The sequence below is a fragment of the Strix uralensis genome, chromosome 6 (assembly GCF_047716275.1).
Source record: "Strix uralensis isolate ZFMK-TIS-50842 chromosome 6, bStrUra1, whole genome shotgun sequence".
NCBI lineage: Eukaryota > Metazoa > Chordata > Aves > Strigiformes > Strigidae > Strix > Strix uralensis.
In genome coordinates this window covers 18,063,560-18,088,210 of record NC_133977.1, presented here as the reverse complement: position 1 = coordinate 18,088,210, position 24,651 = coordinate 18,063,560, and the positions used below count along the sequence as shown (strand labels likewise).

The window sequence follows — 24,651 nt, the reverse complement described above, 5'->3', positions numbered from 1 at the left end:
GCCCTAAAAGCAATTATATGGATATGTTTCTCAAGGAACCATGGAAAAAAGAGGTGATGAAGCAAGTCACTGTATTCATTCACAGTGACAAAGGCAAAGGAAAAACTAAGTCTTAAAGGTAAAGCCACCACACAGCAAACAGATGACATTTTCACTCTATTTTCAGCCAACTAGTATCAAAAGCATACCTTCAAATTTGCAGGAAAATATCCTTCTATTGGTAACTGTTGTAAGCAATGACCCTTCCTCGGACTCTGTCTAAAGTGATGTTGACAAATAAAATATAAATATAAATTGGATAAAAAACAACTTCACTAGCTGTATGAAACTGCCTTGGAAACTACATGCATCATGAGTGTTAAGTACATTATCCTCACAGTTTTTCTTAGATTAATCTAAAATTATGATGCTGAAGTGACATCTGAATGCATAGGAGACAGCTTCAATTCTAATTTACAGAGATTTAGCTTGTTATTGCTAATACTGCACAAAGACTTGTACGCTTATGCCATATTGATGGTAGAAGCTGATCACTTCACAGAATGTCCTTTGTTAAGTGAAGTGAGTGGCATTTAGAATAGGTTAATGGCAAAAATAACCTGGTTATTTTTCCTTCTTGTACAAATGTAAACAGTGTGTACTGATATATAAGAGTCTGGGCTGGGACCTAAGAGCCCTGAGCTTTTGATTAGTCCATTGACTGACCTTGGACAGGTCACTTTCAACTCAGACTGCTTAAGTTTCAACACTGAGAGCTGATGAAATTTCTTCCCTTCAAAAACTGCTTTGATTTTTATGGACTAAAATTCTTTGTAAAACCTAGGTGTTCTTTCTTCTTTTGTTTATTTTTCTGTGTCAAGCAAATTTTCATTACACTGATTTTCATTGCCACAAATTTTTATTGCAACTTTGTAGCAACAGTTTCTTTTAAAACCCCTTTCCTGTGCAGTCATATCTAACAATATCTTTTTCATCCCTCTTATGTTCCAGGTGCCCTAGTCTCATACAGATTTTGTCAATTTGTGGATACGTTACTCACTATTTCTTACTACCACTTGCCACAAATTCAGTATGTCCTTTGGTCTAAGCTTTAAGGAAGAGCTTTAAAGTGACAAAAGGCAAATATCAACTTGTTCTCAAGGTTTCTGCCTTGTTCCAAAACCACACTTACTATTTGGAATACTGCAGCAATTTCCTGCTGGTACTTTGATCCAAGAACATCATGAGCTATGCAGGTGGTTTCTGTCACACTGTCATTCATATTTTTGACAGATTTTGAGTCTGCATAATATTCCCTGATAAATTTCTTAATGTGATCTGTGCCAGGAAAGGAAAACTTATGTACTGCCAGCTTGCTGACAAACCCTATCTATGATATCAGACTTTTGCACAGTCAGTAATGCAAATAAACCTTAAAATCACAGTGAGAAGTATTGAAGAACCTTGTAGAAAAAGGCCACTTCGCTTGACCAGACTGACTCACTAAATCACAGGGTTACGTGTAATTTGTTGCATAATCATACTCTTGGTTTTAACCAAAAAAATATCTTTAGTCAAGTCTGGAGTTCAGCAAACGTACCTACCCTCTCCCATCAGCACAATGCAATCTTTCAAGTTAAGCAACATTATAATGCAAGAAGAACATCTGTCAATAATGCCCATGAAGTTGAAGGTAAAAAACCAGGGAGGGTTATCCTGTTTCAGCTTCTTAAAGGACTCTTCACTTACATCTTTGACTTGCAGAGGAGTAAGGAGGAACAGTACTGAAATTTCGCAAGGCAGACTCATACAGGTTGCCAGGAGAAGAGGTCAAAGACATAACTATTCTGGACTCTAAAAAGCATGTAGAAACATAGCAGGTGTTCAACACCCTTCCCAGATATCTAATTACCCTGATGGAGAATGAAATTAAATCTACTTTAATCTGTAGCACTTTTTGACACTATGAAATTCAAAAAGGCAAATCCGTATAAGATTCTAAATGGAGTATCACCATGCACAAAATATCCATTTATTAATTTTCCTCATGTAAAAGTACTGAAACGTCTACACTTTGACACAGTCCTCCTAGACAGACAATATATTCACTCATTCCAAAGCTGAAACCTACTTTGAAATGCTGTTTTGTCCTAGCCTAATTAATCAGCAGCTGGGCATAGCAACCAAAGGAATTTAGAGATTAATGTGGGTTGGGGCCATTTCCACACCTATCACTTCTGGGGAGTTTTAGGTCTTCTCCCTCCCTTACTACTTCCATTGAAGTAATCTCCTCCTTCCCTCCTGCCACTCTTAAAACTTCTTTTGTTACACACCATTTGATTCCACCATTTTTAGTGGTACTCCAGGATAAGACATGTTTTGGAAAGGCTTTGATTCTATGTACAACAATATAAGGTCGCAGGTTAGACCACCAGCTAAAGTTGAATGCCACAGGGATCAGGGAAATAAAGGCAGCTCTTTGTGTCTAACCTCCCTGGGTATGAACAGAGCTCAGGCAACATGCAAAAATAAATGCTGAATAATAGCATTTACGTGTTAGGTAAAGATTTTTCACTAACATAGCAGTCATTCATAACAACTTGGAAAAATTTTCATACACTGTAAGATTTTTAAACAATGTATTTTAAACATTTGTTTGCTGTGATAGTACCCAAAATTCCCACTGGTAGATAAAGACATCATTGTACCAGTTGCTATACAAACAGAACAAAAAGCTGATTGCTACCTCAAAGATCTCACAACATAAGTTTTCCAAGAAATGAGTACATTGACATGTTACCAAGTCTGAATTTTGTTTTAAACTTTTGGCAATGGCTGGTGAGAATGAATCTGCATCCCACAGTAGTTTACTTATAGGCAGAATCAATTAAGCTTTGAGTCATTTTTATAAGGTTCAAAATACAGAGAAATTACAACTATACTTTGTTAAGATATTATTCTTTGTTGGCTTATACATAATTGCCAGGGAGCATCTATAGAAGTGAAGCTACAAGTGATTTGCTTAAAACAGGATAAAATGAATACACAAATTGAATACTAGACATAATTAATTACTGGATCACCAATGTTCCAGTTCAGACAGTGAATAAACACTCAGCTAAGAGGTGGAACTGGTTTCACATTTCAGCAGTCAGCTCTCAACAATGACAAACACAATAGCTAAACTGGCTGAAATACTTCCTTTTGTATAGCCGCTAACCTAACCTCAGCATATACCATTTTTACACCAATGTGACACTTTTCTTGCAGGTCATTCTGAGGAATGCAGCTCTGAGAGTCCTGGAGATCAGTATCGTTTCTTGTTTAAAGCACACACCTGTGCTGCTTTAATTTTTTTCAGTTGATTCAGTGGAAACGATAACTTTCTGAATTTACAGTAATATTTAGCACATCTTTAAAGGGTGCAAATAGATAATGAATGGTGATTGCAGTGATAATTACACTTGCCAGGAAGTGATGAATCATTTCATACTCTCTTGCTGGTCTTATTTTAAAACTAAGAACTTGGCACTTATACTTTTTTAAATTTTGGCATATGTCCAAAAAGCTGCAGCATATTTTTCTAGACCAAGGGTTAAAACAGACACACAGAAAAATGTAACAAGAAAACAACTGCTCAAAGAAGGGTAAAAGAAAGGAAGAAAAGCCAATGACAACAGAAGTCCAAGAATGTCTAGAGATGTGGTCTGAGGCTCTACGTAAACTGCCAGAATATTAAGCTTTCCATACTGGTATGGGGAGGAAACATGAAATAAAGCTCTAGAAAAAATGCTGAACAAGAACTGAGAGGAGTTTTAAGCTATGGGATATGATGAAAGAGCTGCAGAAACCCAGTTACATATAAATGGATCTAAGAAGAGGAGAAAGGCTAAGAAGACAGAGCTGAGGTTGTTTCTTGTGATACGTTGACACTTCGGTGAAATAATTAGTGATATGTCTATTATTTGAGCAGAATCTTGTAATGGTGGAATTTATCAACATCACAGATTGAGGCAAAACTATCAAAAGTGCCTTAAAGTCCTCTGCTTAGTTTCCATCAGAAGTTAAAGGCTGGGCACTTAAACACACTAATTAATTCCTAAAAGTCCAGCCTTCGTTTCTCCATTTTATCTGAGATTTAATTAAAAACTGAGACAAAAGTCAGTCACTACTAAGCATAATTTCTTATGACCTGCACACACCTATGCTCTTCACAGAGGTGAACTAAGAAAACAATGTTTAGAAACATTGATTTAGAATAGTTAAACCGAAGCAAAGGGGCATTTTCTGTTTTATTCAATGACCGCATTAATGGACAAGTAGAATCAGCAGTACCTTTTAAAGAGGAATAAGAACTAAGAAATACTTTCCTCTTCATGCTTTTTCTCAAAGCCTTTGAGCACTGAGGATTACACAACCACTGAGAGATGCCTGGCAAACATTTGGTTTGAACATTTTCACACTCATGTTCTCCAACAGCCACTGAAAAGAAGGTCTCTGAAAGGCTTCAAAGTAGCAGGCAGCATTGTTTGATTTTTCCATGTGCTGATCTGACAAGAAGAGATTAGAAAATTCAATCATCTGCTCCTGACCCTGACACAAAAAGACACAAAACTACAATAAAGATCTTTTCTTTAAAAAGTCTGCTTAGAGTAGCAGTTAATGTTAAATAAAGTGAGTACTAGCAGCCTATAAGTTCACATATGAAATGCCCAAACCTTTGTTGCATTTAAATTATGGGCGGTTTTTCTGATTATCAGTATTCTGCATTTCATCACATTTGTCAGACTACCTCCCAGGAAGAAGCACCACTAACAGTGCAGCCTAACAGCTATGCCAGCAGCCTGGAACCTAAACAGCCCAGAGAATAATGCCCAGAAACCTCTAAAATCTTTTTAGCTGCTGTACTGTAAATAATAATAAGTACTTATTAGGACAGAACTTGTACAGGAGCTTAATGATCTTGCGCTTTGTTGGGGTTTTTTTTCAAGGAAATGTCATCTATGAGATTCTGCATTAACAATACCTCTATGTTATATATGGAAACTTCATTGCCCTACTTCTGATGCCTCTTTAGTTTCCAGTTTTTGTCTAAAGTATCAATTTCATGCCATGTTTTTTTATTGTTCCAGTGTGTTTTCCTGCTATTTATTATGGGTCTAACACTATTTCAATTTGGAAAACTGACAGTAAAATCCAAGAATAATATAAATAGGAATTTTAAAATTTAATATAACTTTCAAAAACAGTGGATGAGTCTGTCTCCAGCCCCTCAGAAACAATTTTGGCAATGGTATACACTGCTGCTACCTCTAAAGATTATCCCGACATTTCGTTAAGTAAAAGAAAGTATCCAATTAATTTCTTTCTCTACAGTTTCTGAGGGCCAATTGGTGTTGGTGACTTCAACTGATATTGGTGTATCTAACTTCACATATCTAAGTGCTCTAAAGCATTCAAGTTCACCTAAGTAATGACATGTGAAAAAGTATCAGTCAGATTTGACAGGTATTTTGAAGGAAAAAATATCATTATTAGTAAGCAGAATTTTCGCCTATATATATATGTTTAACACAGCTAACTATGAAAAAAATTAAGTATTTATTTTATTTTATCAGCCAAAAGTATAGTTATATAAGAATCGGCATAGAGATAATAACTTTTTGTGATACATGAAGGCAGCATGCTTATCATGACATTTACGCCTACTCAGATGTTCATCTGGGAAAGTCATATTGACAGCTTAGTACTTGAAGCCATCATTGTTCACAGACACATGCAATTAATAGCTAGACAGTAATGAGATGTAAGTCTACATGAGAATGCAGAGGGTGGAAGGTTGTGGTGCACCCACATATATCCACTATAAAAACTCCCTATTGAAAAGACTGTCTTTATTAGTAAACCAGGATAAATCAAGCTAAAATACCATTTTTGTGAACCCTGTGTAGAGCTACTTTCCAAGTCTGGCCACTGTCCAGAATCTTTCGCTTGTAGGCTGGGGGAAGAGGGTGAGGAGAGGTTTCAGAACTTCATCTCTCTGTGTATCATCATCTTTGACTAGATACCACTCCCACGTCTTTGCAAACTGGACTTGGGCAGGTCCCATGATGATAAATAACCTAAACAAATCAATAATCATTTGTCTGGGGCTCTTACTGAGATGAGCTGAGTGTGTGCAATATCAGAAAACTAAAAGATGCATTAACTTCCCAACCTTGACAGTTTACAATCTGGTAAGAAGCCTAGAGAATTTAACTTTTCTTATGGGATGGGAATTTTAGGTTTTAATCAGTTTTAGCAGTAACTCTGGATTTCAGAGGCCTCAGTCCAGAGAAATGAAATCTCATGCAGGCATATATCAGGGGAAACACTGAATAATCAAAAACCGCAGAGGCAAACAGGAGTACAGATGAGGAGAAAACAATATAACATTCTAGTCAAGTGAATTGGTTAGCTGGTTTTGCTACCTCTGAGATGAAAAAAAAAAAAAAAAAAAGCTGGAAGTCCCCTTATAATGATAGCCCAAGACAGAAATCAACCCTGACATTGCACATGCTGGAATTACCTAGAGTGTACAGCTCTCAGCTGTAGCCCTCACTACACATCAGCTCCGACTCATAGTTCTGTACATGTGAATAAGTACATCCAGATTCAACAGTAGTCACAGAGACATGTCTCATGGTGGTAACATGAACTTGTGTAACAATTTCATTCCTGTTTTTCTTTCTTATGTAAAGCAAAATATTAGGCATATTAATAAATCCTGATAATTTGCATTAAGATATCTATTTCATGTTTCCAAAATACATATTCCTTTCTCCATTTTTCATCTTAATTATTCTTTTGAAATATCTTTCTAAAAATTTTGTCCTTGCAAAGAAATAATAATGCGCCATCCACCCAAAAAGTGTACATTTCCCGAAGTCCCATTAACATATATTAATCTGAAATCTATTAGGTTTACTTGCCAGATTATACTGTTGAAGTCCCTCGGCAACACCAGTCATTCATATTACTTCAGCCTCTTTCTCTAAGAGGTAAAGTGTTAAAATAAACTCTCTTGCTAGCAAATCAGTGACATGACCAAAATGGAATCAACTGAAACTAAAAATTAAGCTTTTATTCTAGGTCAGGTACTAGTTCACTCTTGATCTCAGAACAACAGGTATTTGCTTAATAGTCCCAGATACATTAAAGTTTTTGTGCTACTGGAGCTCAAAGAACTACTTGAAATGTTTGAGAAGTTGTTTGATTGCCTTGTATGCAGACAGTATAAGCAATACGGTCATAATGAACTACAGCAGACGGGAAACTCATTGACAAGAATGTGGAATGATGACCTAATTTATACCAAGTAACTGCAACTAAATGTAGGACTTTGCAACCTAATCATTCTGCAACAAGTAGGACAAAAATATTGATCAGCGTTTTCAAGTGGAGGGCAATCTGAGCATATTATTTAAGTATATTGTTTAGAAGCTGACTGATAAAAAATTATGGGGGGGTGGGGGGAAGGGGGGGAATTGAAAAGCTAGCCTTTGGGTTTAGCTTGAGTGAGAAGTACCTTAACCATCAAGATAATTCCTGCCCATCACAATACGTTTTAACGCTAATGAATGAATGTTGAGAGATAATTTATTGGTATCATTTGGTCTGTTTTGCTAGAACAAAGCCATTTAGTAAGGAGTCAAGAGAACTCACAGTCATGCCAGGATTTCATGTTGTATTGAAGTGACTAAACACAGAAGGAATGTAGCATGCATCCTTCAGCAAAATTGGAGGGGGATGACAACCCGCTCCATAAATATTGCTGTCATCTACCTTTAAGATTATTTTTTCAAACATTAGTAGGAAGAGAATCAAATAACACATTTAGAAACAAAAACAAGTGCATAACCTTGAAAGGAAGTGAGAGGGTTTTTGAAAGGAAAAAAACACTCTTTTTCTCTGCTGCTTTCTCTTTGTGAGTCATACTCTGGGAGTGGTACCAGAATGTCTTGTTGTCCTATTTCTATGGAAAAAATCCTTGAGCAAGTTCATTCTTGATTAAGTTAGCATGGTTCCAAGAACTGAATCTTTGATTCAGTGTTTTCTATTGTTTAGAATGCACTGGGGGAAGGAGGGAGGCAATTGCATGGGTTTGTTAACAGTGCTTCAGCACTGGCATTGCTGTGAACAGCACTGGAGTAACATTTCCTTGTGTTTGTCAGCTTCAATAAAGGAAAATCTTTTTGATACAATTTAGGGATTTCATTTCTCAATACACCAGTTTCAGCAGTGAATTAATACTTGCACCCCAGCTCTGACAGTTCATTCCCGCTCTGTGCCACATCCATTATCCCTTTAGCTGTGCCAATAAACCAGATCCTTGAAATTATCTGGATTCCTACAATGTGGATTAAAGGTAACTCTCCTTTCCAAAAAGGGTGGGGAAGTAAGAGAGAAGAAACTAGCCTGACTACCGAAACAAGCATGTGTCATTGTATCCAAAGCTGTGAATTGAAGCTGACACAGATAAGTGGGATAACTTCTGGTGTCAATAATTTTTCCCACAGCATAAATGCAACCTTTTTATGCTTACTAAATCTGTTAGGAAAGTTTTAATGTGAACAGAAAAGAGCTATCCTCCATTGAAGTACAAGTGCCTGAATAGAAGTGTTATAATTGTATAATCACATCACTATAATTGGTAATATATTGCTGCTCAGATAATGCCTTTGCTCATTTTCACTTTCATAATTCATTTACACAGATAAGACAATCTGGGTAGCTGCAATCACATATGTAGGCATTGGGTTTTGTGAATAATGAAATTAAAACCTAAAAATGGTAGCCTACATTTGCTCATTAGCAGTCTACTTTTGGTACAGAGATAGTTTACTGAGTAAAACATCTCTTTTACATGTATAACTGTTGAGTGTAATTCTTTACACATGAAGGAATGGCAGCTTCTAGACTCACAATGTCAGAAATGGCTTTCAGTGTTAATTAGGAAGAGAAACAGGGAAACTGAAATATTTGTGATGGGTAGAGACATTTTGTAAGGGTAATAATGCAAAATAAGAGTTCTTTCAATGGAGAAGGTGGGATTTAATCATGAAGTGAAGCAACAAATGCTTTTGTGTTTCTGACACTTTCCTCTGAGGCAATTCAGCAGGGAAAAAAAAAAACCCTAACTTTTATTTGTTATACACTTTTAATGGTTCTGAGTGTATAGTGACAAGCCTTCAACCACCCATAAAAATGTGAGTACATTTAAGACTTCATCACTTAATGTGGTACATACTTATACTATTATACCAAATACTGTGCAATATTGTAACATGCTAGCTGCATGCTGCACTAGAAAGGAATGCAACGTCATTACTTGGTTTAAGTGGGGGTGGCATTAGATAAAACTGTCCCTCCCCATCTATGTCTCCCTTCCTTCCTATTCCACAAATTACTGCAAAAAAACTGCTAAAATAAAATTTTAGATGATGCTGTGCAAATGTTTTTTCTTTCAATGTCTAACTCCCTTCATCTGCACAGTCCAAAGCTTCACAGTTGCATTAAACATGGTGACATCTATTCATGACGATCATAATACAAATTACAATCTGCTGATTTTATTGTTAAAAATAAATTTAATGACAAACCAGGATATGATCGAGTGCATGTGAGCTGAGGAGCCCATAGTTTGTCTATCTGCAAAAACATAGCTCATTAGCGAGAGTGGCAAAAATCCAAAATCATAGCAATAAATAGCAAATTTGTTGCAATCTGTTTCTGTGTTACTACTATAGCTGCAGCCAAGTGATAGACAAAGGGAGGTAAACATGTTTCATTCCTTTGGGAGAAGAGGAAAAAAAGAAAAAAAAAAAAAGGGGGAGAAAAAAAAATACAAGCTTCAGGGAATCATTCTGGTCCTATCAGGTGACTTGGTCACTGAGCAATTAAGAAAAGAGGAATCACATCCAGTAACAACTGACTTTGAAAAACTGCAACATACTTGACATAGCCCAGTGTTCATAAAAAGGGGTGACCAATAAACCTTAACCAAATTCCACTACATCCATAAAATACTGTGCTGTTTTGTCCCAGTAAAGTAAATTTGTTGTGAGGTCTCATTTATTGTGCTGTAATTCAATAGCATCTAATTACACTAGTGTAAGTGAGACCAGAACCAGTCTAATTTTATTAAATTATGGACTTGATGGAGAAACCACAGGCTGAAGTTCTATGGTCTATGCTCTATGGGCATGACATCAACTGTATTTTGTTAATTATGCCACAAAACCTATTACATACCTTTTTTTCTTTATTTGAAAAACCCAAACCTCTTTCACACTGTCCATTTCAGAAAAATCTGTAGTCCAACACCACATTTTACCTGAAGGAATGAATTGAATGTTGGATGTTGACATTTTCTTACACCTCTGAACTACAATCTCCCAAAGGTACAAGATTTTCAGATCTTACAGATTGAGCCACAAAGTCCCAGTACAGCTAGGAATTGGAGTGCCTTTAAATATTATTAGATCCTAATGGATTGAATAAAAGCAGATGACTGACCAAATAGAACCCATAGATGGGCCATGAAGTACTTTTTGCTGAGATATAGAATTGCATTTTGCAGCAGTCCTTTTGTGAAAATCATCAACTAATTTTCAGAAGTGAAGCATCATATGGAGATTTTTGCATTCATGCCCATGTATGAAGCTGGAAATGATCCCATGCATGTGGTAGTCTGCCAACTTCGGTAAGGCATGGGTGCCAGCTAAAGACAGATTTAATATATCTTGTACAATGTAGAAAAAATTCAGTTCCACGCCAAGAGGATCATCATAATGTTAATCATTATCAAATGATAAGAATGCATTTTAGTGTGAGAAATCACATCTGTTATCACTTTACATTGTCGTTATAGAGCTTTACACAGTATCTGAGTCTATTTCAGTGCAGAGTCACCATATGTAAAAGCTGTTTTTCATTAGTGGGAATGAAAAAAATATAGTTAATCTTTAAAACTTCTATGAATTCTACCTTTTCTTCGAGATCCTTCCCCTTGAAATCTTCCTCTACTGAAGCTGATGTCTTAAAGTATAAAGTTTCACGTTATTCCTTTAGTCATTAAAACTAAGCATGTATTTGCGATTACATTTAACATATAAAGATAAAGGTTGCAAAGTATCTAAAATTAAAGTTCTATTAATAACCATGTTTCCCTAAATAGTAACATGATTCAAGGCCTCTGCAAGTTCTTCATCCTCCTCTCCCAAACCAATGAGATCATTTTAGTTTTGAACTGATGATGAAAATGTTCTGAACTTTCAAACTAAAAGGTCTTAAGTAAAACTCATAGGAAATTATATACTTTCATTAACACATTATCCACTCTTTACATTTTGCTTTCATCTTGTATGTGAACACAAGGATATTTTTAAACTACACACAATGACATTCTGCATACAGCCCTTTGTCATAAAGAAAAGAAGATCAGCAATGTTAGGCTAAATATGACCTCATGCTAAGACAAGGCTGACTCTCTCATATATCCAGAATGAATCTGGTCAAAGCTGGGTGTAAATGAAGGGATAAATGGGTGACAGAAATGGCTCCATATGGCTTATGCCCACCTGAGACACCTAATTTTTCCGGGAAGTGATAATATTAACATATTATTGCAAGTTTTTTAGTGTTGAATTTAATTAGACTGTAGCAGAGCTGGTATGTGATGTTAAAAAGTATGCAAGATTCTAATAAAAAGAACAGAAATAAAATTAGAGGACCAAATCTAAGCCAAGATTTTCTGTAAGAATTCTATCATCTTTATTTTAAACATCAGGACACACATTGCCACAGTTGTATTAAATCTATCACAATTTAGTCTTCTGAAAGGCTCTAAGTGTTTGAACACAAACTTTGTTTTAGGCTGTTACAGTGACAGGAGCAACTCAGAAAGTTTGGGTTGAGCTATAAACTCATAATTTCTGGGATGTTCATATCCTGTGTTTACCTCATATCCAGCTCTAAAACAGACTTGCAGCTGTTGTACATTCACTTTTAAACCTTTTTGTCCCTATCTGCTATGTAGGCAAACCATTTTTCTCTTAGCTAATGTTCAGTTCCATACAGCATATGAACCATGTTTGATTTACAACAGGGGTAAATGTGCATGCTCTGGAAATACTGAAGAATAAAACAATGCATTACTGGTGAAGGAAAAGGGAAAGTTTTGATATATTAAACCAGAATTAGGAATCATAAGGCTAGGTCATAAGTGTTCATGAGCTGTCTGTTTGGCATTCTTGGAAATTCAATTTCTGTTTCACAGGACAGAAATATATTACCAATCTTTAATTTCTTACCAAAAAGATCATCTGGCATAACCCACTTAACAGCAGAAAGCTACTAAGTATGCATCATACTTTTTTAAATTACAAAGCCAGGAAACCAATTAATTATATAAGTTCAGAAGTGTGTTGAACCAAAATGTTTTAACACTTTCATGCTTAGTTACTTCTACACATTATATATTTAAACATTTCTGCAACAGTAGGGATGTTCTAGCAATAAAGTGGAGAGGGAATCCCTTTCTGATGTGTAGCTCACACAAGGCAGACAATGGATAACTGAATTACTCAAGTGAACAACTAAAACTAGAACTAAATATTTCTTTCATGGGGGCAAAGCTTCCTCACAGTTACCACCAAACTATTTACATGTGTATGTTATTAACTTTCTTCATTTTGACATGTCTTTGACAAACAATTTTTAATATTTCTAGAGAAACAAGCAATATTAAATCAATCTGCTTAGAAAGGAACTTCGAAGTCAAAAGGCCCAAATAAGCCAAAGCTTTTATCTACAGCATTTTAAGAGCATAATACTTCTGACAACATTTACATGAACCAGAAAGTATCTAGTAGACATAAACTTATTTTGAAGAGTATAAATTTTTAAAATTCCTTTTACATATACTTTCACCACTCTAAGTAATACTTCCTATCATGTAATGATTGCCGTTTTCCTTCCAGAGATAAGTGTACTATTTCACTCAGTAAATCAAAACAGTTACACAGTTCTGAGGAGTCTTCATGGTGGGAATAGGAAGGAAGGACTCAACACGTTCCAGGGGTATATAATAATGTATCACTGTTAAAAGTATCAAATACACACACTACATGGAGAGATTGAGACATAAATTTCTTTTCATTATTAACTTGGGCTTGTAACCAAGTTAAGCTTTACAGAAAAAAGAAAAAAAAACAAAACAAAACCCTGATGTATTTGTCTGTAAAACATACTTAAAGAAACACACACACAAAATAGTCACAGGTAAATTAATTTGAAGTCTCATTTTTGTTCCAATTATATAAAATTAAGACCAATAATGTCTGTTCAAGAGAGATATAACACTAAAATAGGGTTTCTTTGTCACAGCAGTATATGTCAGGGAAAAGGCTATTATATTTCCATCTTACTGCCATTGACTGTTGCAGGATTATCCCATAAATGGGTTTGTAAACTTTAACTAACTTTACACCTGGTGAAGGTGTCTTAGTAGTAATTGAAACACATATTCCAAATTACCAAAGAATTAATATATGATCAGAGAAAACCTTCTGTGATACTTTAGCAGTTTTCTGTGAAAGAGAAACATCTAATTTCTAATTACACATAAAATCCAAGGTCTTTCCAGTTAAGTTGGAAAGAATTAAATCAGACTTGGTCAGTAATTTTCTAACTGAACTTTTTATCCAATGGATAATTTCAGGATTTTGTGCGCATTTTACTTTGCTCATAAAATTACATCTATCTCGGAGATTTCCTGACTACAGGTAACTATTCCACTGAGTTGCTCAGAGCTGTGGTGCTGGGTCATCTTTGGCAGCACAGGGACTAGAACCACTGGTTTTTAAACAACCAGTTTACTGCTACCTCAGTTTATGGTCTTAGAAGTAGACAAAATCAGAAAGATGTTGATTCAAATTTTGTAAAAGACATTTCAGAATACTCATTCTTCTGAGGATTTAATCTTGGTGGCCTTTTTCAAGGTTTTTTTATGTACTTAATTTTCTTCACAGCAGGAATTCTGCATTCCAGCCCACCCTAATAGAAATCAATGCCAATGATGTAATGCTTTTTGCAGTGCAGTTGCCTGTGCATTAGAAAATAACACATTGATGATAAAAAGGGACTGTCAAAAGGTACAACCATTTGCAGCTCCAGCTGAGCCTTGCATGTTTGACATCTCTGACAAACAGGTGTCTCAGTTATCTTACCTGAATGTATTTGGGGTTAGGAAATACAGTGATATTAATAAAAATCTTCATTATAGAGGAAAATATTCAAGCCTTCATCAAGCCTTTAATAAAAAGGGAAAAGAAAGCTACTGAATATAACTAAGTGGTGTCAGAGGTATTATAAAAACAAGAAAGGAAGAAAGAAACCATTCAAAACAAACATATAACTGCAGGTAAGCACGATGTTAGATGTTGATTCTTCAATAAATTCTGCAGACAACACAGCAGAAAAAAACCAACAGTAGTATTTCATTTCAATTTTCCCAGGCAGAAAAACAGTTCTCTATTGTAGACGAACAAAAGAAAGAAGTAAATACTACCCAGCAGTCTGTTCCCTAGTGTCCTTCTGGCATAAATTACACTAACAGTGAACTATTCAAATGTAGCTGCCTCCAAACACTATTTATCAGAGAAATTCACAACAATTAAAGATCTGCATAATATTTATGGAGGCTACTTATTTTCCTGGGGGCGCCAAAAGTCTGGAGAAGGGTTGGGTCAAACAAACTGCAGCCAATGTCAAACAACAGATAATGGAGCTTAAGCACTTGCATAGACAAACATCTTCCTTTAGATCTCTCCCTGTTAAATAACACTGCATCACATAATATCTGCATTAGAACCTTAGAAGGTTGCACAGCTAGAATTCAACAGTCTCTAAGGCTGAAAAACTCAAATAAGTAGTAGCACAAACCCAGGCAATAATGCTGAATGACTATGATTGCAAACATTTAGTTATGCCATCACGCAGCAGCCATGAGATCAGTGAGGAAGACCTGAGAAAAAGGTTTTTTTAAACTTTGGAGGGATATTGGTAGAACAACTAGTTCTGGAAAAAGTAAAGTTTTAATGTATGTCTCATGTTTTTCTGTTCTTCAGCAGATGATACCTCAAAGTATACTGGCTTCTCTGAAAATCAGATGTATTTGCCTAAATTGCCAAACAGAGAAGCAATTTAGGAATACTTTTTTTTCTCATCATTTTATGACACTGACTCAGATGAGCATTACTTCTCTTACTCATTCTAAAGAACCCATACTAAACCTCCTGACTGTCCAGCTTCATTGCACAGACCATAAACAGCACAATGGCAGCTAATTAATACTTATTCTCAGGGCATTCAGGTCAAGAAGAATCAAAATTTTAATATACCAGTTTTCACCTTTTTTTGATTTGCAGAAACCCTAAATATTGCCGGTGGTGGCAATACTTTATACAACAAAGGCAAACAATAGATTTGGGGGAGTTTAGATTACAGGTCTGTGACTGTTAGTTATAGATTACCTAGCAGTACTTAACTGATTCAGTTGAGGTGCAAATATGTGATTAGAATTGTCTTGAATTAGCCAAAGTACACAACACAGATGTTTATGCTGGCCTTCTTTCAGGCCAGCTTTCTGTTGGCTAGAGAAGCACAGATGTTATCTGATGCATTATAAAGCTCGAATGATGTGGGCAGTACTTGATCTTCACAAAATCTGCTAGTTCAAAGTTAACCTTTCAAAAATATTGGAATAAAATTGAACCCTCAGGACAAGTTCATATTGCATAAACACTTTCTGTCATGTTTTGATCTAATACTAGGTACCCTAGAGGAGGATTTATAGTATCACAGAATCAAGGACTTAAAACATGAGCAATTTAAGACTATGATTGTTTTGTTGGAGAGCTGTTCAAGCAGGACCATCTCCTTTCACTTTTACTTCAGATATTCCCACTCTCAGACAACTTCCTCCATTGTAAGGATGCAGCTAGATATAGAAACACAGAAGGAATCCAACGTAGGAACTGACCGAAGTTTAAATTTATAGTAGGGGTAAAAACAGTTATTATGGGTTATTTTTAACACTGAAGAATTGTCTGCATGGCATCAAAACCAGTCATACTAGAACAGCTAAGAAAGATAGCATGGAGGCAGCAATGAGAGTTGGGAGGCAAGAATGAATCGTGGGAGACAACTTAATCCATGATGGCCTCTGAAAAAGGTCATCTTTTAGGGACCATGTAGCTGACAAAACCCTTCAGCTCACAAAAGACCAGTTCAGAAATCACTTTTCTAGCAGAACCCCAGGAATAAATGCAACAGGTCATGTTAACAGTATTTGACTTACATTTAGGAAATTACATATGCTGGCAAACAGTCAGAATCACCCAAACTTTTAGGAGTAAGTCACATACTCCTTTAAGATCACTATCCCTTGCATATATGTATTCAGAGAATATCTGTCTATGGTCTGGGCCACAGACTACTCTGCAACCAGTTGCAGCCTTTAACAGATATTGAATGCCTTTAGTAGTTCTTTACAAGTAAATCTAAGCAGTTTTCTAAAAGAAAAGAGAGGTTGGGGAGAAGGCTGGCTTCTTCAGTCTGCAACACTGCCTGACTAATTGTGAAGCTTTATGGACCATGAAAACTGAGTCATTTCATTGTCAGCTGTAACTTTATAACTGATGTATTCAATTTCTGTTCAGCTTCCCTTAACCGCAGCAGAGTGCAATTTTCTCTCTTATTTTAGTCACAACTGCTCAGTTTATTCTACCTCAGGAAAACTCAAGGATTGGCTTTATACTAAGTTCTGACCACCTCCGTAGCTCCTCTCCATGAGGCCTTGTTTTAAAAAGCTCCATAAATTGCATTGGTGAGCTCACATACTTGAAATTGTATGGGAAGGCAGTAAAGGAAAAACAAAAAAGCTCCCAAACTGCTGTCACCAGAGAATGAGTAAAGTACTCCATCGCTCTGCAGTTTGCGGGTCAAGCTTAGACCATTTGGTCCTTGGTTGGTTGGTTGGTTGGTTTTTCTTCCTTCTGGAGGGCTTTGGATGTTTTCTTTGGTTTTTTGACAAAAAAAAAACCTCTTGCAGGTTAGATATGACAATACAGTAGTAGCACTGGAGGACTTGCTACCATTCAGTAGATCTTAAACCTTCTTTACAGTCTTAGATTTCTAATAGTCTCCAGTAAATGGCAGTAGAAATAATTGCAACAGTTTTGTTCTAGCCCTCCTCCAGAGATAACCCAGAGTAAACTCAGGAGTAAACCAGATTGGATGGCAAACGTAAACACAATGGAACAGTACTAAATGCTTAGTTCACTCCTAAACAATTATTTATCTTACAGAAAACTTCTGTCAGACACAATTTTGATAAACCTGAGGTTATGTTTCTCTTTCAGATGTATGAAGTCAATGCCTATTTTTATTATATTTTCCACTAGTAACTATGTAATTTCAGTATTTAGGCATTTGCATTTTTCAAACTCTATATAATTAACAAGACAAAAGGCTTTTTTTAGCCTATCCAGATATTTTGACTTCATTTTGTTGTAAAGGTGGAGCAGAAACTGGGAGTTACGTGTGGGAGGGCAGTATGAACTCAGAGTTTTTGACCAATAGCTCTGAGAAACTGCTGTTTTGTGGCAGGCTTCAATGTATACCAGCTAAATTGAAGAATGGAATTTTTGAAAGACACATTTATAATAATTGGTCAGTCTGCAGGGCAAACAAGGGCCCCTGCACAAGTAGCTGGCAGGAGTTCAAAATAGGAGGAAAGCAATTATTTGTGTAGTGGATTATATGCAATCTCTTTCTAGGCAGAGATCTGAATTGAACATTTATAAGTTAAATAGTCACAGAAAGCATCTTTTAGGAAATCTTAAAAGAGTTTGATGTAGCATAAGCAGAGTCAGAAGTTTAAGATAAATAAAAATAGAGAATATAGACATTTGAGACTTCATTTAATTGCAGTTTAGCAGCCAGCTTCAGAAAATGTTATCTTTAATTTCCTTTGCAGTGTTCTTAGATAAAATACTTAATTTTAATTGGAAGCATATGTGAGGGGTGTGTGTACATGTACATTTAAAGGTCTACATATGGGGAATTTCAATATTATATTGTATTATTTGGGGACTGTGAGACCCGTAAAGACATGCTGCTGCTGTTCTTAGTGATATCATAGGCAAATTATGGCTTGTGCACCACTTCTTCAATTTGCAATTATTTCTAGTAGACCTTTCTATAATCACAGCAATTCACCTACCCATAGTAAATTGAAGGATTAGCATTTAGTCTAATCCATCAAAAGTACTCATATGTGCCAGAAATGGCAGCAAAAAATTAATATGAACCAGAAAATTAATTCTGTGCCTCCTGTACATGATAATAATGGAAATACCTTTCTAACAGCAAAATAACATCATTATTCTAATATGACTGGATGAAAGAGTTCTCTAAATTGCTAATCCTAAGTAGCTGAAATATGTATAGTTATTGAAAAATATAATATTTATCATATTATAAATTTAATTAGATACATAGTTTTAGGTTACAAAGTTATAATTACAAATTGTTTACCTTGACTACTCAGGCACAGAAACAGACTCTGGTTTCAAACTCAAAAGAAGTCGTTCACAATTTATAATGGAACAATTCTTACTGTAATTATAGAACTAATAGGATACATATCAATCAATAGGTAAATCATTATATAATGTCTTCATTTTTCTGCTCAGAGTATTTCTGAAATCATATTTGACGAATAACAGCTTTAATTTTTCTTAAATTCCCTTTAGAAATATCTGTCATTTGGTTTACTTTTAAGTGCTTAAGATTTTCCTTTAAGGAAAAATTTTCACATTAGGAAAAAGTAAAAACAGGCAACATTACAAGTAAAAATTACTTGAACTGTACATCCATTTGTTCCTAATATAGTTAGCAGTAAGTGACAATTTCTGTCTCGCTATTTTTTATCATAGTTATTCACCTATAACTCTAGCTCTTCTCCTCTCTTTGATTGTTCAGTCCTCACAAATTTATAAACCTTTATATCACAAAATGTTAAGTTTTAATAATGATAATCTCTTCAATTAACCTTTACTGAACTTTCATATTTTAGGCAAATTGAGCATACAAAAAGGACAATAAGCAAACACAACCAAATACAGTATAAAATAAAATGTGAACAAGGAACTTAGAAAAACAAAGGTACGCAGTTTTGGAAATTGTTCTATAGCTCTTCCACCTGTATCCACAGATCTGATGAAGGAATGACTGGGTGAGGTTCCCTAACTAAAGTTACCCATTCTGGTCCATTTTAGACCTAACAGGCTGCTAATCTGGATTCCGTCTGATGCCTTTAAAAGCATTCTCTCTTCAGAAAATTCAGCAGGTGTGGAGGAAGCCATTTCTTTACTTTCATTGACATCAAGCCAAGTTTCCTCAAATCAGTGACTTGGGCCCCTTTTTGCCTCTACAAAATGTGTACGTGTGCAGTGATAGGCATTTGTCACTGCAGCAGTGCAGGATCAACAAACTGGCTGTATGAGTCAGTCCCTTGTAGTGTTTAAAACAGTTTAGACTCTCCGTTCTGCAGAAATTGGGATCTATTATGTTGGATGTGGAGGAAAAGAAAGGGAAGAAGGTAAGGAAAGAAGCTTATGCTTTTCTTCAAACCCCTTTTGCCATCTAAGCTACCACAAATTAGACTTAGGACAGTGATGGCAAAAACATATTCTCTTTTTAAATCAACAATTACATAAAGTAGCCTATTCTAACCACATGTGAACTGCAATCCCCCAAACTCTTGGGACCTTGGATTTTCTGGCCTCTTAGAGACAATTCTAGCAACTTTGTATATCTATGAAAAGCAAGCTATTTTCTCACTAATGAATTCAAAGCTCAGAAATGGAACTCACCCCTAATACTATGTTCAACAGTGGTGGGGACATAAGAAGCTACTTGCAAAGAAGATGCCTACTTGCAAAATAAGATAAATTGGGAGGGTCTGACTGTTCTGTGGGTGACATTGAGTGAACTGGCAGACAGCAAACATATAGCATAGACAGCACACCATTTCACAGAATAATGAAGAACACAGACTTAAGTCAAGTCTACCTGCAGATTAAAGAGAAACCAAGCACTGTAAGACCAGTAAGTATATAGAGCTCTGCTTTAAATCTGGTTCTCTGGGTTCTGAATGAAAAGAAGCTGCTTCTCTTTCAGAGCTCACTAACCATGCTCTATCAGTATCTGAAAATAAACTCTAGGCAGCAAATCTTCCGGTCCTATTGACACCAGAATACATTTAAGCTGGAGACTTAGTTAAGTTGGAGTCTAAAGTAAGATTCTAACCAATAGATAATGAAAGGCTAAGGGAAAAAAAGTGCAATCAGAGGCATTAAATGGTCTGAGAAGGACCCTCTTGGCCAGGCTGTGACAAGATGTCTTCTGAAGTGGAAGGTGTACAACACTCCCCTTCAGTGAGGCAGCTGGAATTCCAGCAGTGGCTTGAATGGCTTTTGTTCTTACTCTTCTGCATAACAAAGAATTATAAAAGCTACACTATTATATGAGTTATTTAGCTGTCACTTGTTATTTGGTTTTGTTTTCTCCCTGAAGTACAAAACCTTAGAAGCTCGCAGTCTGCATACTGAAAATGTCTTAATTCAAAGACCAGAATCTCCAGTCAAGATAGAAATCTACACGACTCATTTTCACAAGTAAATCCTGTTTCAGTGAGCTTCTGTTTTATACACTCAGGCATCAATAAACTCAGCACCAATGCTAAGAATCAAGTTATTAATTTCAAATTAATCTCTTCTCTGCCAGATAATCTCCTTGTTTGCATAATTGCTGCAATTGCAATGTAAAGAAAATAGAGTTGGATTTTTACTTGCTATGCAGAAGGCAGAGTTTGGCTGTAAGGCCACATGGACCCGACGAAAGTCAGGTATGGTTTTCATTCTATTCAAAACATCCAAGCCTTTATCGCAGCACTTAGGGAGAGCATTACGTTAACAAGGTCTAAGTAAACCTATAGATTAGAAAATGCATAGAAAGGCCCTTTCATTCAAGCTCCCACAATACCCAGCTTTTCTTACTGGGCATTCAAATAAGGATTTTCATGTATCCTTAAGCTTATTCTTCTCAACTATCTTATAGAACAGTCTGAATTTACAAAAATAAATAAAAAAAACCAACAAACCAACAACAAAAACACACCAAGACATATGAGGTTAAATATATATGGAATTCTGCAGCCAGATCTGTAATTAAATGTCTATTATGCGAAAAGCTGAAATGCTAACAGAAAATAAAAGCTCATTTTAAGTAAGGACCTACTGTGCAGCTTTTAAACACTATCTAGTTACCTAAATGGAATCCAATGTTCTTTCAGAAATAATGACCTGCTTACAAGAAGATAATCAGCACTTTCGACTGGCAAAATACCATAATTCTGAAATCACATGTATACATTGGTGAAAGATCTGTAGGCCTGTGGACACTATCCACAAGAGCAGATTCAGCTTCATAATTCACACCATGTCTTGACTTCAGCATAGATATACTACCATATACTACTTTAAAACCTCAGTAATTTGGCTTCATACCTACTTAGTTTAATTAGCAGTTCCCCTCCCTAAGATGAAACAATTCTCCCGACTGATGATTTATAAAAGAATTCTTCCCAAATCAGATTATCTGTGGCAGTCCCACTTATCTGCCTCTCTCCCCTACCACATACAAACATACTTCTACTTTGATATCTGCGCATCAGCAAAATGAATCCTTTTCCTTAATGTCTGATGCTTATTACTACAAACTGAGCACAGCGATCTGCTCTGAAAAATTCAACTCCATCAACTCCAATTTCCCCATACAATATTCATAATATTGACTAGTCAGTGATTTCCAATTGTGAATAATTTAAATGAAATCACAGCGAAGTCTGAAAAATAGTCAGCTGAGCACATATCTAATAATATAACCCATTTCATTTAAATACAAGTATTTTAGCACTATCTTGTCCTGCAGTCACAACAGTCACGTGGTTGGCACCAACCTGTGAAAGATGAATGGTTTTCAGACACTTAAGCTCTATTTGATTTTGAAACACCACAAACCCCAATTATTGTTTTAACTACTCCTAAAGAAGCATGAACCTTATTTCCTGGAGCTGTTGTACTGAGTCTCACTAATGTTTAGTTATTTACATTAATTACATTTATTTACATTAGTTTGTTTAATGGAACCATTCCAGAGGCAGCTGAAGGAATGTTTCAACCCAAGAGCTTAGCGGTAACAGAGAATTTACAGAACAAACAAAAGCAGCAGCTTAGACCCTATACAAATGGAAGTCTGCACAAACTGATGGAGGTCTCTAGTAGCAGAAACTCAGAGGCATCAGGAAATTATCAAAATATTTGCTCTGTTATGTACACTTTGGGGTTTCTAGGGGCAAAATATCTTCAACAGAGTGAGGATAGGATTCAGAGCAAATATTCAATAGCATATCACAGAGAAGTTTTGATAAATCCCTGGCCACAACTGAAAAGTGACTTTCCAATGAAGGAAATCACTTTCTCTTGAAAGAAAGCAGCTGGTGGAAACTCCCCTTCCCACAGCCAGCTTGAATCTCTACCCAATGCATAGGGGAAACAGGCAGTGCCATAGCCAATGCATCTAATCCTTTTAGCACTGTAAGTAACCCATTTTCCTTCAACAGCTGAGACACTATATAGCATCTGTGGAATACCTTTAGAAACCCAGTATTTCAGGTCTTTCCAGCAAATATAATAGTGCCATTTCCTTGCTTCCGAAACAACAAATGTAACATGTATTTTTTGGTAACACCCTGACATCAGCTTTCAGAGCAAAAACCAGACAAATACTTAAAGGGAGGCGTTGAAGTTTAAGGGATTTAGAACACACTAGTTCGATGGAGTTTCTCTCTGACAGGTTGCGGATGTTTATTTACTGATCATTTGCACCAAAAGTCTACACTGAAAATTGCATTTGAGAGGAGTGAATTAGACACAGCAGGTGCCTAGTGGCCCCTTCCAATAGTCCTTCAATCAGTTTTTAGCACTATTGAGCACCAAAATAATTGACAAAAAAACAGAGACATAGCATCCTCCTAAAAGCTAAACACCTTTTAATATGGACTTCTTTACCTGCACTCTCAAAAAGCAAAGTATTGATACCTCCTATGGAACTGCAACAATATACTTACCTATACATACTGACAGAAATAATGAAACAGCTCCAGCAGTGCTGATTCTGAAGATAACATTTACAAAACCATATCAGAGCAATGGAAGTATTAACCTGAAAGGACTTACCTGCATTTCAATTTGGATAATAACTCTCACTAGTTATATATATTTTAAATGAGGTGATTGAACCTTATACAGTCTGACATTAATCTAAGTAACATCAGATATGACAGTGATGTACTGTATTATGAGAGTAAATACTATTCACAGCTTAGAGATAACTCTCCCATTTGCTAATTAGTCATTTTAACAAACAGATGAAAACGATTTTTCCCAGGGAACAGAACAAAAGCCAAGGAGAAGCTACTCACATTCCTTTGAGCCGTTGCCACATTTTCTCTGCATGTCCTCCTATTTGATACTTTATAGAGGTGCTTTCCAGTTCCCGAGTTGTTTCAGTCGCTCGAGCCCCCATCGTTATTGTCCTACAGCAATACAGTTACAGTCAGGCTCAGCAGCAAGTAAAAGCATTCTTTAGTCCACTACAAATGTCAGAAGATCCACGCATGTTAGACAGCAGCTGCTGTCATATCAAAACACATCAGAATTACAACAGCTGAGGGACGATCCTGCCTGAATCGCTATTCACTTTGATAGACAAATCCTCTCTTCCCCCCCTCCCCAAGCACAGAGCAAGTACACACAGCTTCTCTGACCTCACCAGTCTAATCCATACGGGTGAGCCAGCTACTATACTACTGACTGCTCAAGCTCCTTTCTTATGCACTTTTTCTGCTGTAGGAATACGCACAGAAGCACAAAAGATTCCTTAAAATGGACTATAATTCATTGCCATGCAGGATAATTGTGAATGGCTTTAACAATCCAGAAGGAAAGGCTGGTTTCTGCTCTGCAGGTTGGAGAAACAGGCTGCAATAGGAAAGCAGATGGTAGAAGCCAGTATCAGCCACATCACCCCACAAAAAGAGTGCATGTTCAAATGCCAGAGCTTTCCTCCCTTTAGTTGATCCTGAATTGATTCTTAAGGAATAAATATCTACCAGCCTCTCAATAAAAATATGACTGTACAAATGCTAAGTCGGTAGTGAAGACATGTATAAATCCCTGCAGAAGAGAAATCAGAGAGCTCTACAGGTTGTTATTGAAGGAATATGCTGTAATGATGACTATTCACCTTCTCCTAGCAACTCCCCTCAGTAGGTAACTGTCAACGTAACTGGTGGAAAATGCAGCAGCTGCAAGACAGCCCGCTCAGCGAATCCTTCGGGACAGCAGCATGCGTGTGTCAAAATCTGGTGTTGAACTGTGTGTGTCTGCCAGCAAAAAACAATTAAGTGCATGCAAACAGCAAAAGGGTTGAGGACTAAAC

General features: G+C 36.3%; 1 protein-coding gene across 1 annotated transcript in view; it reads right to left on the bottom strand.

The window, feature by feature from the left end:
• The window catches only part of PDE1A (phosphodiesterase 1A), a 162,788-nt gene extending 139,048 nt beyond the window's left edge, over window positions 1-23,740 (bottom strand). The window contains exon 1 of the mRNA XM_074873049.1: window positions 23,633-23,740. Within this exon, the coding sequence (XP_074729150.1) occupies window positions 23,633-23,736 (104 nt within the window). The 5' untranslated portion in view covers window positions 23,737-23,740. The remainder of the gene's footprint in view (window positions 1-23,632) is intronic.
• Between the last annotated feature and the right edge of the window lie 911 nt (window positions 23,741-24,651).